Source organism: Lycium barbarum, chromosome 7 (genome assembly GCF_019175385.1).
Source record: "Lycium barbarum isolate Lr01 chromosome 7, ASM1917538v2, whole genome shotgun sequence".
In the NCBI taxonomy this organism is placed as follows: domain Eukaryota; kingdom Viridiplantae; phylum Streptophyta; class Magnoliopsida; order Solanales; family Solanaceae; genus Lycium; species Lycium barbarum.
Genome location: NC_083343.1, coordinates 130,962,425 through 130,977,896, shown reverse-complemented (window position 1 = coordinate 130,977,896; position 15,472 = coordinate 130,962,425). Strand labels below are relative to the sequence as shown.

The 15,472-nt window shown below is 33.7% G+C and overlaps 1 protein-coding gene and 1 pseudogene across 1 annotated transcript; both read right to left on the bottom strand.

Moving 5' to 3' along the window:
• Window positions 1-1,978: 1,978 nt before the first annotated feature.
• LOC132602672 (CRIB domain-containing protein RIC4-like) lies at window positions 1,979-6,918 on the bottom strand. Its single transcript, XM_060315466.1, has 3 exons — window positions 6,670-6,918; window positions 5,975-6,124; window positions 1,979-2,459 (listed from the first exon to the last, which is right to left on the bottom strand). Exons 1-3 carry the CDS (start codon window positions 6,794-6,796, stop codon window positions 2,218-2,220), a joined length of 519 nt encoding a protein of 172 aa, XP_060171449.1. The 5' UTR covers window positions 6,797-6,918; the 3' UTR covers window positions 1,979-2,217.
• A 1,913-nt stretch (window positions 6,919-8,831) lies between these two features.
• LOC132602671 (ABC transporter G family member STR2-like) lies at window positions 8,832-14,898 on the bottom strand (annotated as a pseudogene).
• Between the last annotated feature and the right edge of the window lie 574 nt (window positions 14,899-15,472).

Below are 15,472 nucleotides of genomic sequence, written 5' to 3'. Positions count from 1 at the left end.
TTCCAGTCCCAAAAAATCAAAATCAGATCGGTAGATTTTAAACGGTTAACCGTAACCGGTAAAATCAGACCGGTAAAATCGGACTGGTTGCCAGGCTTAGGTCCATCATGTTGTTGTTGTAAGGATGTTTATTGCATATTTTTCTTTTTCTTTTTTGGTGAAAAATATTTTAGATGGAGAATAATATTTTTGACAACTTTAAAATAGTAATCTGAAGAAAGAGTAAGAGCCCGTTTGGATTGGCTTATAAGTTGCTTATAAGTTGTTATCAGTTTTTTTATAGTGTTTGACTGACCAGGTTAAAGCCATTTTGTGCATAAAATAAGCCCAAAAAAATAATTGAGTCCGTCTGGCTTAGCTTATCTAAAACAGCTTATAAGCCAAAAAAAAAAAAAAATTAGCCTACCCCATTTTTTTTTTTGACTTATAAGCAGTTTCCAGCTTATAAGCTGCTTATTTTAAGCCCATCCAAACAGGCTCTTATTATAAGTATGTTATGACTTATAACTATTTATACTTCTAAAACAGCTCTAAGTCTGCATTACGTGCAATAGTATCTATTAAAAAATATTTAAAAGATTATTGTGTCTGGATTACAATTAAGGGGCGACAACTAAAGTGAGTCGTTTCATTTAATATGAGATCGCTTCACACTACTATATTGTACTATATATCTCATTTGATAACCTTCAATATATTTCATTTTTGGTACAAATCAAAATTTAAATTGGACTAATTCAAAAATAAAAGGGTCAAAAATATACCTCTATTGTGGAAAAAGGGTTAAAAATGTCTTCCGAATTTATTTTGGGTCAAAAATATTTTTGCCGTTATGAAACTTTTCAAACATACTCCTCTATTAATAGAAATATTCATTCCCCCCAAAAAATTATTTTTTGATCCGATTCAAACTTAACCCGACCCAAACAAATTAATAACTCTTTAGTCTACCAAACAAGACTCAAACCAACTTTCTTTTCAATATGGCTTCAAATATTATCTCAACTTCGACAAAATTAAGACGAATAAAGTATATTTAGGGATGGATAGAACTAAAAAAAAAAATGTAATTTTTGCTGTAATTTTCAGTTATTTTGATAGAAATTTGAGATCTTCTTCTCAGCAAAACACATTTTATACACAGATATTGCCATATTTTTAGCAACAAAATCAAAGTTCTAGAGACAATATAAACACCAAACAGAAGAACATGAAAAGATAAAAATAAAACAAAAATTGTACCTGATTTAAATAACACTATAGAAATAAATTTCTTCTCACTGTAAAAATCCTATTCAAGCAAGCGATGAAACCCAAACAACACATGATAATTCTTTCTCCAACTTCCTCCATGAAATGGAAGCAGCAGTATGCCCACGGCCTGTTTTCCCAGCTCATCTAACAACAAGAAGCAGCTAAAATGTTTGTCCTAATCTGTAACATGAGATTTTGAAGTGTTACTATTCTCAAATTGAACGTTTGAGTCTTGTTTGGTGGATTAAGGAGTTACTATTTTATCTGGGTCGGGTTAAGTTTGGATGGGGTCAAAAAAATATTTTTTGTTTGGGGGGGGAGGGGGGGATGGATAATTTTGTTAACAGAAGGGTATTTTGAAAAGTTTCATTAAGAGAAGGATATTTTTGACTCAAAATAAGTATGGAGGACATTTTTAGCCTTTTTTTAAAGTAGAGGATATTTTTGACCCTTCTCCCTATTTATTGCACATAATTTATTTATTTTTTAATTTGTGTAGCATATTAGTTATCTAATCAAAGAAAATGAATCTTTTTTATTATGTGCCTCACAGAGATATGTGAGTTTCTATGTTTCACTAAAAAGTGAACCTGTAGATTCAGATCTCATACTTTTGAGTTCACCAATTTTGAGTTCACCTTTTATGAGACAACAACAAACAAACAAAAAAAAATCTCACAACTAATGTCAAAGACAAACATTAAAGTTTTTCGAACAAAATGAATTGTTATGTCAATGGAAAGAATAATCAGATATAAGAAAAAGAGTTGTAAAGACAGACCAGATGGTAAAAAGAAAACAAGATTTCCCTACTAACTTTAACAATATGCTACACAATCCAATTCCCACACATTCAATCCATAGTATCACTTAATCTCCACTCTCAACAAAAGAAGAAAAAGATCTAAACTGAGAGAATTTAATTGAAAAGCAAGAGAAAGTTACACATAAAATTTTAAAAAGTCAAGCACAATTGTTGGTATTAACACTTATAGGTCCACCAGCTTGGGCAGCCATGGCAAGTTCAAATTGTTTTATTGAAATTGATGGAAAAGAAATAACTTCAGGAGGTTTCAAATTTTCCCAGCCTTTGATTGGATTAATTGTTGTTGATCCATCCCATCCTATGTGTGTTAAATGCTTCACATCTGTTGGATACCCTATTTCTATCTCCATTTCCACTTCTTCTGCCTCTTTTTTGTGCACTGCAATAGAAAAAAAGGTAGCAAATAAAATTATAAGGATAAAAAAATGCAAAGAAAAAAAAAACAGATACGTACGTCAGTAGCAGTTAAATTTGTTAGTGTTCTGCAATACTTCAGGGAATGAGTTGTTGTCTCATGATTTGATATAGACCGTTTTAACTAAGAGCTAGTTTTTTAATGTTGAGTCGGATTTGATAGTCAGTTTCTTTATATTATATCATATTCATCCTACTTGTTATGTTTTTCAATGTTAAGCACACATATTAGAGTATCCTATATTAGTCGAATGTATGTGTTATCTTTTTATATGTCGCTAAACTATCATCATCTCATGAGCAAGAGCTTTTGAAGTCAAGTTTTTGTTTATATTTTTTTTTTCTAGAAATTGCTAAAAAGAAAGAATGTATAGAATGCATGTTGTTCTTAGTCTTTTTTGATTGGCCAAATACGAGCTTAAACTTATCGCGAGGCATCTCAATTAAGGCCTTTACTTATTAGATATCTAATGCATGCCAAAATATATCTATTGAACACCTCAAATTGATGTCGCACAATGAATGATATTCACTCAGACTAGAGCGCGTCAATGAGTGAAATGTAATGCTTTTTTGCGTCTTCTACTTCTCTCTTCTTTGTGTCTAATTCAACTTCCATCAATGACGATTGTTTCTCCTTTCCCATTTTTTCATCGAGAGAACCACTCAAAATAAAACATATCTGTTGTTTGTTTCAGGGTCAATCTATTCACTAGTCCTGATAATATTATTTCTTGTTTAATAGTAAATCGACTAGAGTCCGGAGTCAAAATGGGTTATTTTTGCAGCTATTAAGCCAAAATAGTATGCTTTTTTTTTTAAACCAAAATGGGTATTTCGTTGGATAACCAACGAAATACCCACACTCACACTGTTCCGGTGCCGAATGAATTGTTGCATTTCGCTACATGTGTAGCGAAATGCAACAAATTAATTTTTTATTTTTATTTTTGCATTTCGTTGTGCAATTCACGAAATGCAACAATTGTTTTTGCAATTCGTGAAACTAATGAAAAAAATTGCTTTTTTTAATTATTTTTTTTTGCATTTCGTTGTGCAATTCACGAAATGCAACAATTTTTTTTTTTTTTTTGCATTTCATGAAATTAATGAAAAAAATTGTTTTTTTTTTTGCATTTCGTTGTGCAATTCACGAAATGCAACATTTTTTTTCTTTTTTTGCAATTCGTGAAACTAATGAAAAAAATTGTTTTTTTTTGCATTTCGTTAATTGATCAACGAAATGGGTTTTTTTTTTTTTTTTTTTTTTGCATTTCATGAAATTAATGAAAAAAACTGTTTTTTTTTTAATTTTATTTCGTTCATCTAAAAACGAAATTGGAATATATATATATATATATATTATTTTTTTGCATTTCGTGTATTAAAAAACGAAATAAGATAAAAAAAAATTAGTTTTATCCTATATGTTGAGAAAATTAGTGAGCTTTATTTTCAAAAATTGAAACCACATAAGTGAAATTGACATTCACAACTACATTACTCCGAAATTTTTATGTTGAAGTCTATTGCGCATCATCATATTATAAGTAAAGAAAACTAAAAATTTCCCGCCAATTTGGGGGAAAATTAAAATTGGAAGGGAAAAAAGAGGTTTTCTAGAAAATCGGCCCGGCTATGGCGGTTTGCGTTGCTAGATCTCGGAAAAATATGCAAAATCAAAAAAAAAATTGCATAAATCGGATATCCGAACGCAAAGTTATGACTGTTTAAAGTTTCACCAATTTACAACTATTTTTTAATTAAAACATAACTTTATTTTGAATATAAATCTAATTCAATTAGATAAAAACATAGTTAGAAAATATAGGAGAAAGAGTAGTTGTAAATTGGTGAAACTTTAAACAGTCATAACTTTGCGTTCGGATATCCGATTTATGCAATTTTTTTTTATTTTGCATATTTTTCCGAGATCTAGCAGCGCAAACCGCCATCAGGCGGTTTGGCCGGGCCGATTTTCTAGAAAACCTCTTTTTTCCCTTCCAATTTTAATTTTCCCCCAAATTAGCGGGAAATTTTTAGTTTTCTTTACTTATAATATGATGATGCGCAATAGACTTCAACATAAAAATTTCGGAGTAATGTAGCTGTGAATGTCAATTTCACTTATGTGGTTTCAATTTTTGAAAATAAAGCTCACTAATTTTCTCAACATATAGGATAAAACTAATTTTTTTTTATCTTATTTCGTTTTTTAATACACGAAATGCAAAAAAATAATATATATATATATATATATATATATATATATATATATATATATATATATATTATCCTATTTCGTTGATCTACCAACGAAATGCAAAAATATATATATATATATATATATATATATATTCCAATTTCGTTTTTAGATGAACGAAATAAAATTAAAAAAACTATTTCGAAAATTGATTCACGGAATGCAAAAAAAAAAAAAAACAGTTTTTTTCATTAATTTCATGAAATGCAAAAAAAAAACAATTTTTTCATTAGTTTCACGAATTGCAAAAAAAAAAAAAAAAAATTGTTGCATTTCGTGAATTGCACAACGAAATGCAAAAAAAAAAAAAAACAATTTTTTTCATTAATTTCATGAAATGCAAAAAAAAAAAAAAAAAAAAACCCCATTTCGTTGATCAATTAACGAAATGCAAAAAAAAAAACCAATTCTTTTCATTAGTTTCACGAATTGCAAAAAAAAAAAAAAAATTGTTGCATTTCGTGAATTGCACAACGAAATGCACAAAAAAAAAAAAAAGTAATTTTTTTCATTAGTTTCACGAATTGCAAAAAAAAAATAAAAAAAAATTGTTGCATTTCGTGAATTGCACAACGAAATGTAAAAAAAAAAAAAAAAAAAAAAAAAACTAATTTGTTGCATTTCGCTACACATGTAGCGAAATGCAGCAATTCATTCGGCACCGGAACAGTGTGAGTATGGGTATTTCGTTGGTTATCCAACGAAATAAATACCCATTTTGGTCTAAAAAAAAAACATACTATTTTGGGCTAATGGCTGCAAAAATAATCCATTTTGGCTCCGGACTCAAATCGACTACATTCACATTATTCAGACGCATATATTGATTAATCATTTACCACCATATCCATGCACAATATTGCTCTATCTCATTTTCTCTCATTCTGGAGTTAAATCTCTTCACTATTCTCACATCCCTCTTTACCTCACCAATAACTCATAAACTCATTTGTTGGCGTAGAATGCATCATTGCTGGTGTTCAATAGGCATATTTTGGGCATACATTAAGTGTCTTACAGGTGAAAGCCTTAGTTGAGGTGCCTAAATGAAAATTGACAATAATTTCAAAAGGGTTGTCTATATATTTAGCCTTTTTATTTATTTTTGTATGAATGTGAATTTGTGACCGGTAAGGGAGAAAAGATAGAAAACGTTTGCAAGATGAGATTGAAATCTTACAAATACAAAGTACAAGGGACAATGCTTTATTGCTTACCAAATAATTGGGAGAAACCTTTGAAATGCCTTTTCAATCTTTGCACATTTCGTGAGAATCTTGGTCTTGTCATGGCCAATAATCCCCAAAAGCTCTTCATTTTTACACTTGAGGAGCTCTCTTCTCCTTCTCGTCTTTCTTGAATAAGCTCTACACAAAAGTAACAATGTTACAAAAGTGAAAACAAAAACATAGATAAACAAAGTACTTGATAACTTAGAATCTTAATTTATTTTGTTTTCCCTATTTGTAAAGATAGACAACTTGCCAAGGTTCAATTGAATACATAATTGAATTTTTAAAACGGTGAAAAACCTTAAATTGGTATAATCAGTAATTTTGATCCAAACTTTGTATATGTATTAAGAAAGTTACTGAAAATGTATTAAAATTAAATTCAAAACCCAACTACTAGCACTTGAAGTCGCTGCTCCAGAACTCTGAACTCATAAAACTCAAATCTTATCCGCCTCTAGATGTGGGGTAGGGAGGGGAAAACAAGGGTGGAGCCACATAGGAGATACGGGTTCGGCAGAACTTAGTAACTTTGACAAAACTCTGTATTTTTATAAAAAAATTCATAATATGTATGACTAATTTATCTAGAAAGAATTATGGTCCAAAACCCGTGAACTACAAATCCTTCCTTGACTCCTCTTCGGGAAGATTGAGAAGATACAGGGAGACAGGCATACTTGTTTTCTGTGCTGAATTCTTTGTTTTCTCAGGATGGCTGCTGGTGCTCACTGCAACACTTGAATCAGAACCACACACTATAAAGAATGGCAACATGAAGAACTTCTCTATTGATCTTTCCTTCATATTTCTTCCAAGTATATCTAAATCAAAAATGCATATAATTAAGTCACAAAATAAGAGGAGATTAATGTATTTATATCAACTAGTGAAATGAGAAAGCAATTGACTTTATGAAGAAGTTAGAATGATTTAGTTATAGAAATGTAAGACACACCCAATATAAAAGCAGGTTGGTGGTATTAATTAATTAGAAAAGCAAAAGAGAATGTGCAAATGATGTAGTGGGTTAGAAACTTAAAAGAGCGGATATATAGTTGGTTAAACTGTGCAACTCAACCCAAATGTTGGCTGCCAACTCTCCTGTTTTGTGGGGAATATGTGTAGAATAATGCACTCACATACAAACATGTGTGTATTTATACTTTCTTTTAACGGCATCGAAATTCACTGAATTTGAATTCACGCAGTGCTAGATTCACGACTTAAAGGGAAGCGCTTCCAAATAGGAGTATCTCCATTTCTAGAGCTCGAATTGATGACCTTTAGTAAAAAATAATGGAGGGATTTCATCCATCCAACCACACTTCTCAGAGGTGGTCCGAGTCAACTAGTCATGATACTAAACTAAGTGTTAAGAATATTATCTAATTAGTCATTTGCAACTATTTTTTTTTTTTTTTTTTTTTTATCTAATTGAGCATTAATTCTCTAAGTTCTGAAAATTTGTATAACTTTCATTCCGAAAATTGGCCAACTTTTTACCATTAAAGACAAATTAAACACTTAAAAGAAGATGAAAAAGGTAAATAATATACTTGCTTAGGCACAAATAAAATTGCTCCTCTAGTTTTATAAATTTAAATTATAAAAGTTTTTTGGGATTTTCTAAAATTGGTAGTCATATTTCTGTTGAAACAAAATAATTATCTTAAGCTCTTGGGAATTATTCATGAGTTTGATTTAAGTGGGGCATATCAAGTCATACTTACAGATACTTCTACAATCTCACTTTTTAGTTTAGTAATCCTATAAATGAACCTACTCAATACTCATTCCCAGCTCTTCCAATCAAATTGCATGAGAAAGAGTAAATCCAAAGGGAATTTATATTTATCATTCAAAATGGCCACATGTATTTCTTCATTCTCACAAAAAGTAAACAAAGTCAAAGAGTTTGGTGTACTTTTATTTGATACTTCCATAACACCAGAAGTGGAATTGAGTGATTTTTAATTTTCCCTCTTTTCATTTCTGGATGTGGTCCAAGCTGGCTTGCCCCTTTTAGGTAGGCCTTTTTCTAACTAAAACTATTGCTATTTGTATCACCTTGTAGTACATAATTTCGATATTTTCATCAAGAAATTATCATTTATTATATATACATAAAAAAATTAATCTTGTATGTGATTTTCCGGTGAAGGGGGTGAATCTCCTTCAACCCCTCTAGTTCGCCCCTAGTGCCGTGAATTGGTGGAGGCATGTGAGTTTGGGGTATCAAATGGTTGAATAAACTTATTTTTAGTACTACATGATGCTTCTGGAAAGTTAATGTATTTATTTGTCGAACAACAATACTTATTTTGGGAAGTTAATAGTTTTTGACCAAATTATTTTTAGTTAAAATAGATAATTTTGAGTAGTAACATAAACTGTTTTTCAATTGCAAAGAAGAAATGGAAGTTGGAGCTTTTACTTGGAAGCAAATATAGAAGCTAAAATTTAACTTCTTTACCTGAAAAAAATGCAATTTTTGTGCTATTATGATATGGAAAGTACAAATTAGCATTTAAACCGGTGCATCCTCATTTAGCAGTAAATAAAAGGAGTATTTTGATCAATCTTCATTTCTTCAAATGAGGACATTGCTTACAAAAAGTCCTGCATTAAGATAGCCTTTTTCTTGCATGGGAGGGTCTAGGTGGACGGCAGGTACAAGGCAAATTAATCGGCTTACCCCTCGAACTATATTTATAGAGTTAATTTTTTTAAAAATATATATATATATTAAGATCTCATCAATAATTGCTACAAAAGAGTAATGGCTGCAATGGTACTTCGCCTTCATCTCTTAAAAATCTTGGATCCGCCTCTAACTGCTTCATGTTCTCTTGTTCTTTGAAAAGAACCGGAGGACAATATAAAACAGGACTCTATATAAAATAGCCCATGCCAACATTATGTATACTTTTTCCCACTTCTTGCTTTCAACTTGAGAAATGTTGAGTGATTTCAATATCCCATTGCCAGTTACATTCCTCCCAAGAGGGTCAATTCCAAAAGTTTGTGATGTCTGAAATTCATTCATTAGTAGCCCTTGATATGGATAACACGTAGTTGATACATAATTCATCCATTTCCAATATGATGGCATGTCATGACTATTTAAGAAATAGCCACAAAACAGGAAGAAAAGGGCAGTGAAAGCAATGACAGCAGCATATCCTAAGATATAATTTGGTACTACTGAACTCACAAACACAACAAATGAGTTTGTGGACAGAAGTGAAACGTAGAGTACAATCAAGAAGTATATAAATGGTCCACGAAGCGACAGTGCATACCAAACGACGAGTGCATAAACTACAGCCTGAACAGCTAAAAAAGGGAGGTAAGTAATTAGGCCTGCAATTGTGTAAGAAGAGGCTCTATACTTATTGTGAGATGTCTTGCGGACAAAAATGAAGCATTCTTGAATGAAAGCCGGGACAGCATCATTAGAAGAAAAGAAAAACAGACAAACTGTGAAGATGAAGAAACTAAGGCGATTCGTTATGCCCTGAAGGTTCTGTTTAGGATGCAAAAACATGGTTGCCATCATAATTCCCATGATTGTTAGCACAACAAGCCTCGAAAAACAAAGTTCAGGTGGGTCTGATGTTTATGAAGTTCCGTCTCATGAGAATCCATATCTCAGATAAGAATGAATTTGCAAATTTGGGGCCAAGATATTGGTAAGAATTGGTGTTGGCAGCAGCATATGGAGTCATAAAATCGTTTTCATTAAGACTTAAGAGTGCATTCACTACTTTGAATATGAGGTGTTGTAGTACTTTGAAAATGTTCACTAGTATAGGCATAGTCACCTGCAGATGCACTGCAGAAAAAAGCACAAATATCATATATCAGTAGATAAAGTAGATATAGCTTTAAAGCAATTAGGAAGATCGAATTACCTAGGTGCAAGTTAAACAAATACCTGAGTTAAAATAGGCATTAACATGCATGTGTTAGAACTCAAGCCTAACTCAACCTAAAAAGTTAGCTCATGAGGCGTACCGGCACGCCCAACTTTGAGCATTTGGAGCCTGGAGCCTATATCATTTGATGGGTGGGGGGTTGTGCGAGAGGGGGCAACATTGGCCAGTAATAGGGATGGGTCTGACTCTGATACCATGTTAATAAAATTGACATTAGGCCTAACTCAACTTCAAAACTTCTCATCTGGTGAGAATTGTCCGAGATTAGATAAAGAGATAACAATCTGTTCCCTCAGCCAATGTAGAACACTTTAACATCCTGATCTAAGAATTTGAACAGCTCATGCCTTGACATTTATAGAAATGAATGTTTTACCTTATCGGAATTTGGTTTCTATGATCCACACGTTGTCTAGCAGGTGAAAAACCTAGTGTTTGAAGAAATCCACTGTGGCTAGCGCTCCAAGACTTAGATGAATTCCAGGGACTTCTCAGACTATGATCAAAATCTTGGTCCTTTTTCGCATTTGTTTGCAAATGAAGGCATTTGTTAGACGGGTGTGATGGTGATAGAGGGACAATTGACATCTCATTTTCACCAAGCGTTGGAGGTTTCATTCCAGTAAGTGCAAATGCAGTTAATGCTTCAACTCCAAGCTCAGATTGATCATATTCTTGAATCACATCAATCAAATACTCTATTGAACTTTCTCCCTTTGGTACTTTTCTCCCCATTCTACCAAGATGTTCAACAACATCAATCGGAGATCCTTGATACATGAGCTGTCCGCGAGCTAAAATAATGAGATGGTCAAGAAGCAATTGGATTTGAGATGAAGGTTGATGAATTGTTAGGATCACAGTGCTACCAGCTCGGGCGATGGCATGCACCTTGTCAATCACACTATGAGCACTAGTGGAATCAAGACCTAATGCAGGGATGGATTCAAAATTTAAATTAATGGATTCAAAGTCAACTACCTATATATCTATACTTAGTGTAAAAATGTCGAGTTCAGTTGAAACCGTTAATTATATACTACATTGTTATATCCCGTATTTTTTAACGTCAGATTATTTGTAAGCTGAGGTGGGGCCCACACGTCAAGATTTTTTTTTGGAACATGTGACAAGTTATATGAATCACATATGTAAAGTTAAACACAACTCATGAAGGACCCTTGGGCCAAATCAAAGTGGAAGCCCTCCAAACGAATATTTTTAAGAAAACGTTTTTGGGTGACCTGACTTTGAGGGGAAAAAACGGTATTATAAGTTTGGAATTTGGAAAAATACCAAGAAATAGAAGTTGTAGATAATTGAATTAGCTTTCCAACCATAGGTCGTGGGTTCCCAGGTGACGTCGGTACAAGGAGATATGGACGTTTTAAGGTCGAAAGGTCAGTAGGCTAGGCCCAACTCGGGACCAACCGGGTTGGCCCAAAAAAAAAAAGAAAAAAAAAATGAGGCCCAATTTTCATGGGGTGGCCGGCCATGGTCATTAAAAGGGGCCCAAGCCCATGAAAAAAAATTAAAATCAAATAAATAAGATGAGCCATTAGTCATCTTTATTTTGGAAGATTCAAGAAACTCAAAAAAAAACTTGAGAGAGAGAGAGAGCCAAGGAGGGCTCACGGCTAAGGAAAAAAAAAAATTTGGAAGCCTTCCAACTTTGGTCCAAAAATCTTAATTTTTTTGTATTCCTACTAAGCTCAAGACGCTCTTCAACGTGGTATAATTTTCGGGACAAGAAAATACCTTTTGTGGCAAGTGGAAAATTTTAGAAAAGGTAAGATTTTACTCTTTTTTGTTATGGAAGAATTATATATATGTTATAGTGTGTGGAAACAAATGAAAAGTATGAAAATTTTGTGTTGTGGGTGTGTGTGTTTATGGCCGTGTGCATTGAGTTGGAGGAAGAACATGAATTAAATTATTTAGTATGGTAATTGTGTTGTTGTGGCCTTGTGATGGAAATGGAAGAAAATGGTTTAAGTTGGCATTGAAATGGAATGTAGAAGGTTATGTCATTTTAGAATGATTTTATGAATTTATGGAAATGAAGTTGTTAAGGTGCAAATTATGATTATTGTTGATGAAATTGGAAGATGAAAATGTGTTATGAATATGTATGTTGAAGATTAGAAGTTTCGGATGAATTATGGTTTTGATGGAAAATTTGTATATTTTGTATATTTTGTGAATATTTTGTAAAATGATATGAAAATGTTTTCGAATTGTATTGGAGTGATCTTGATTAGTAAATGGATATGTGAATGTTGGTATTGAATTGAAAATGTGAAGTTGGAATGAAAGCTATTGCACTATGTTGGAAAGAAGACTAGTTATGCTATATTGTGTTTTATAATGATTGTTGGTGTTGTTGGTATTGTTGTTGGTTTGGTTGTTGATGTTTGGGGCTGAGTTAAATCTCAGGGATGTTGTATGTATAGGGGAGATGCTGCCCAAATATTTGTAGAAAAGTGTAAGTTAAGATTCAAGTTCTAAAGGTTTGAAATTGATAATTGGTAAATGTGACCAATTGCAGATTTTGGAGGAAATGGGAATTGAGTTTGGAGAGGCGTAAGGAGCGAAAAAGGTATGTAAAGCTTTGCTTTTCATTCTCTTGGCATGTCCTAGGTATGATAGGCTTGGATACGAGCCTCGGGGACGACTCTACTCTTAGAAATCCGCATCTGAATTTGCCCCTTTTTCATTCAGTAGAATTGAATTGAAAGTGTATGAATAGTTAGGAAAATTGCCTAAACATCTAGAACTTACACAAATAGGACCCGACTACCTCAAAACTCTCACAAGTGAGGTTATGAAGTGTAACATCCGTAAATTCTGTACGCCACCTCGTTTGACCCGAGGTGGGCCCACTATTCCCAGATTTTTCTGATTTGTTCCGTTTGACTTATTTTGAAGTAGAATTCAAAGGAAACTCTTGACTACTCGTCTAACTACTATATGACATTTTTTTGAATTATTTTGATAAGTCCCATAATGTATTTTGAAACATGAAAATGATTTCAGAAAGCTTATTTCGACATATACTATTGTGATATCCGAAAGGCATACACTATGATTACTGCTTCGCTTCTGTCATATGGTTTGTCATCTGAATTATGCTACTGAGTCTCCGTAAATGTGCTATATTTTATTTTGCATTAGTTTCTCACTACTCCATTCGTGGATGCCTCAATGTTTCCTTCACTGAGCCCGGGCCAGGATATGTTATCACGCGTATTCCACTGCATTGTTCGCCGTGCCTCGATGTGAGGGGGCAGGTATACGTGTACATGGGTTGTGGAGTATGCTGTGTCATGTACACTTATTCTGATATGTTATGATATGATATGATATGGCCATCTGATATGCTATGATATGTGCACACTCTGATAAGATATGTTATGGAGATATTCCCTACTCCGGAGTATGATGTGTTGTGGCGCCAGTGTCGGGGTGGCGACCACGTTCTGTTTACTCAGTCCCGTAATGGGACCAGATATGACATATGTCTTCTGCATGCACTGTTTATGTTTATGATCAGCATTCTGATATTCTGGATATTCCGTTCATTTTCTGTACCTTCTGCCTCGGATATGACTTTATTTACTATGTTCTATGCTTTACATATTCAGTACAATTTCCGTACTGACCCCCTTTCTTCGGGGGCTGCGTTTCATGCCACGCAGGTACAGACGACCGATTTGCAGATCCGCCCGCTTAGGTTCCTATTCTGCTATCTTGGAGTGCTCCTTTGTCCGGAGCTTATATTTTGGGTACAGACTTTTCTGTTGCACATATTATTCAGGGGTACGATGGGGCCCTATCCCGTTTTGTGATTTGTTTGTTGTTCGTAGAGGTCTGTAGACATACATGTGGATTCTGTATATGTTTTGGGTTGCTATGTTCTATGATAGCCTTATCGGCTTCCGTGCGATATGTCCGTTTGTCCGCGATAATTAGTAGAGCCATTCGACTTCTGTATCTGTATATTCTGCTTATATACTGGTTTGGGTTATTGGGTACGTATGGGTGTCCAGCACGGACACTAGTCGCGGCCTACGGGGTTGGGTCGTGACATACATCCTCCACGCTTACCTGAAGTAGGCTCATCCAAGAACAACAATGATGGTCCATGCATGATGTCCACTCCTATCGACACCCTACGACGTTCACCACCAGATACTCCTCGGGTCCCTTCATCACCTATGTAAGTATTCCTAGCCGACTGCCATAAATAGACGATAAATTTTTAATACAGACAGATACATGTGATTAACTAATTTTCAAGTACAGTCAAATCTTTCTAAAACAACATTTGTTTGTTATGATATGTTTGGCTGCTAGCGAAATGCTGTTATAGAGAATATAATATAATATAACAAGAAAGATAGGTTCCACAAAAAAACGTGGCTATTATAATGAAATGTTGTTAGAGAGAGGTCTGATTGTATATAATAATAGTTGATTGACTTACAGATAAACCAAGTTGCTCGATTAGCTTCGCAACGCGCTTTCTTTTATCGGTCATTGGAATTGGCCCAAGTCTAAGATCAGCAGCAAACAGCAATGTCTCATAAACAGTTAGCATTGGGAAAAGCCTATCATCCTGCATGATATAAGAAGAGGTTCTCTTAACAAAACTTGGTGTCATTTCCATTCCATCAACAGAAACTCTGCCTCGAAGACTCGAAATTCTACCAGCTAAACCATCTAAGAATGTTTATTTTCCAGCACCACTTGGTCCCATAACTGCAGTTACACAACCTTTTGGTGCATAGCCAGTTATCTGGTGCAACAAGTCCACTTCTTGATTCATCCATCTGTGCCATCAGTATCTTTCATCTTTTTCATCACGGTGTATGTCAGGCCAGAGAATTCTAGCCCACCTGTGAAATTTACTGGCTTAGTCCCTATATCGATCGTTGAATCAACTTGATGACCATTGACGTGCCTCATAATATTGGACTACAATAAAATCTTGTCCTATACTTTTTGCGATATAATTCCTGTGTTCAATTTTTCTAGTTTATAAGGAATGTCCATAGTATAAAGGCAAAGTTTGACAAAAAAAAAAGTTCCACTATTATAGTGGGAGGAGGCAATTACAAAGCTGAAACAAGCCCTTTTAATGTTGAGTAATCCGTTTGATAGCGTTTTAATCGAAAAAATGGAACTTTAATCGAAAAAATGGAACTTTCCCTGTTGTTTGTTTCATAAATTGTTCACTTCCATTCTTTTGCTTGTCTTAACTTTCACATTATAGCCAACGTCCCCATGAATGCTCTTTGTTTTATCTTCTTCGTTTTGTACCACCCGCCAATTACGGTTATGATATTGACCCCTACAATAACTAACATTTATTTACTTAAATTTTATTGCCCCCCCCCCCCCCCCTCCCCCCCCAAAACCCCAACAATAACTAACATTCATTTACTTAAATTGTATTGGCCCCTGCTGATTCTCTGCTTATAAAAGGTTGACTAACAAATAACAAAATCACCTACTGCAACTCCAGGTAGCACAATAATAT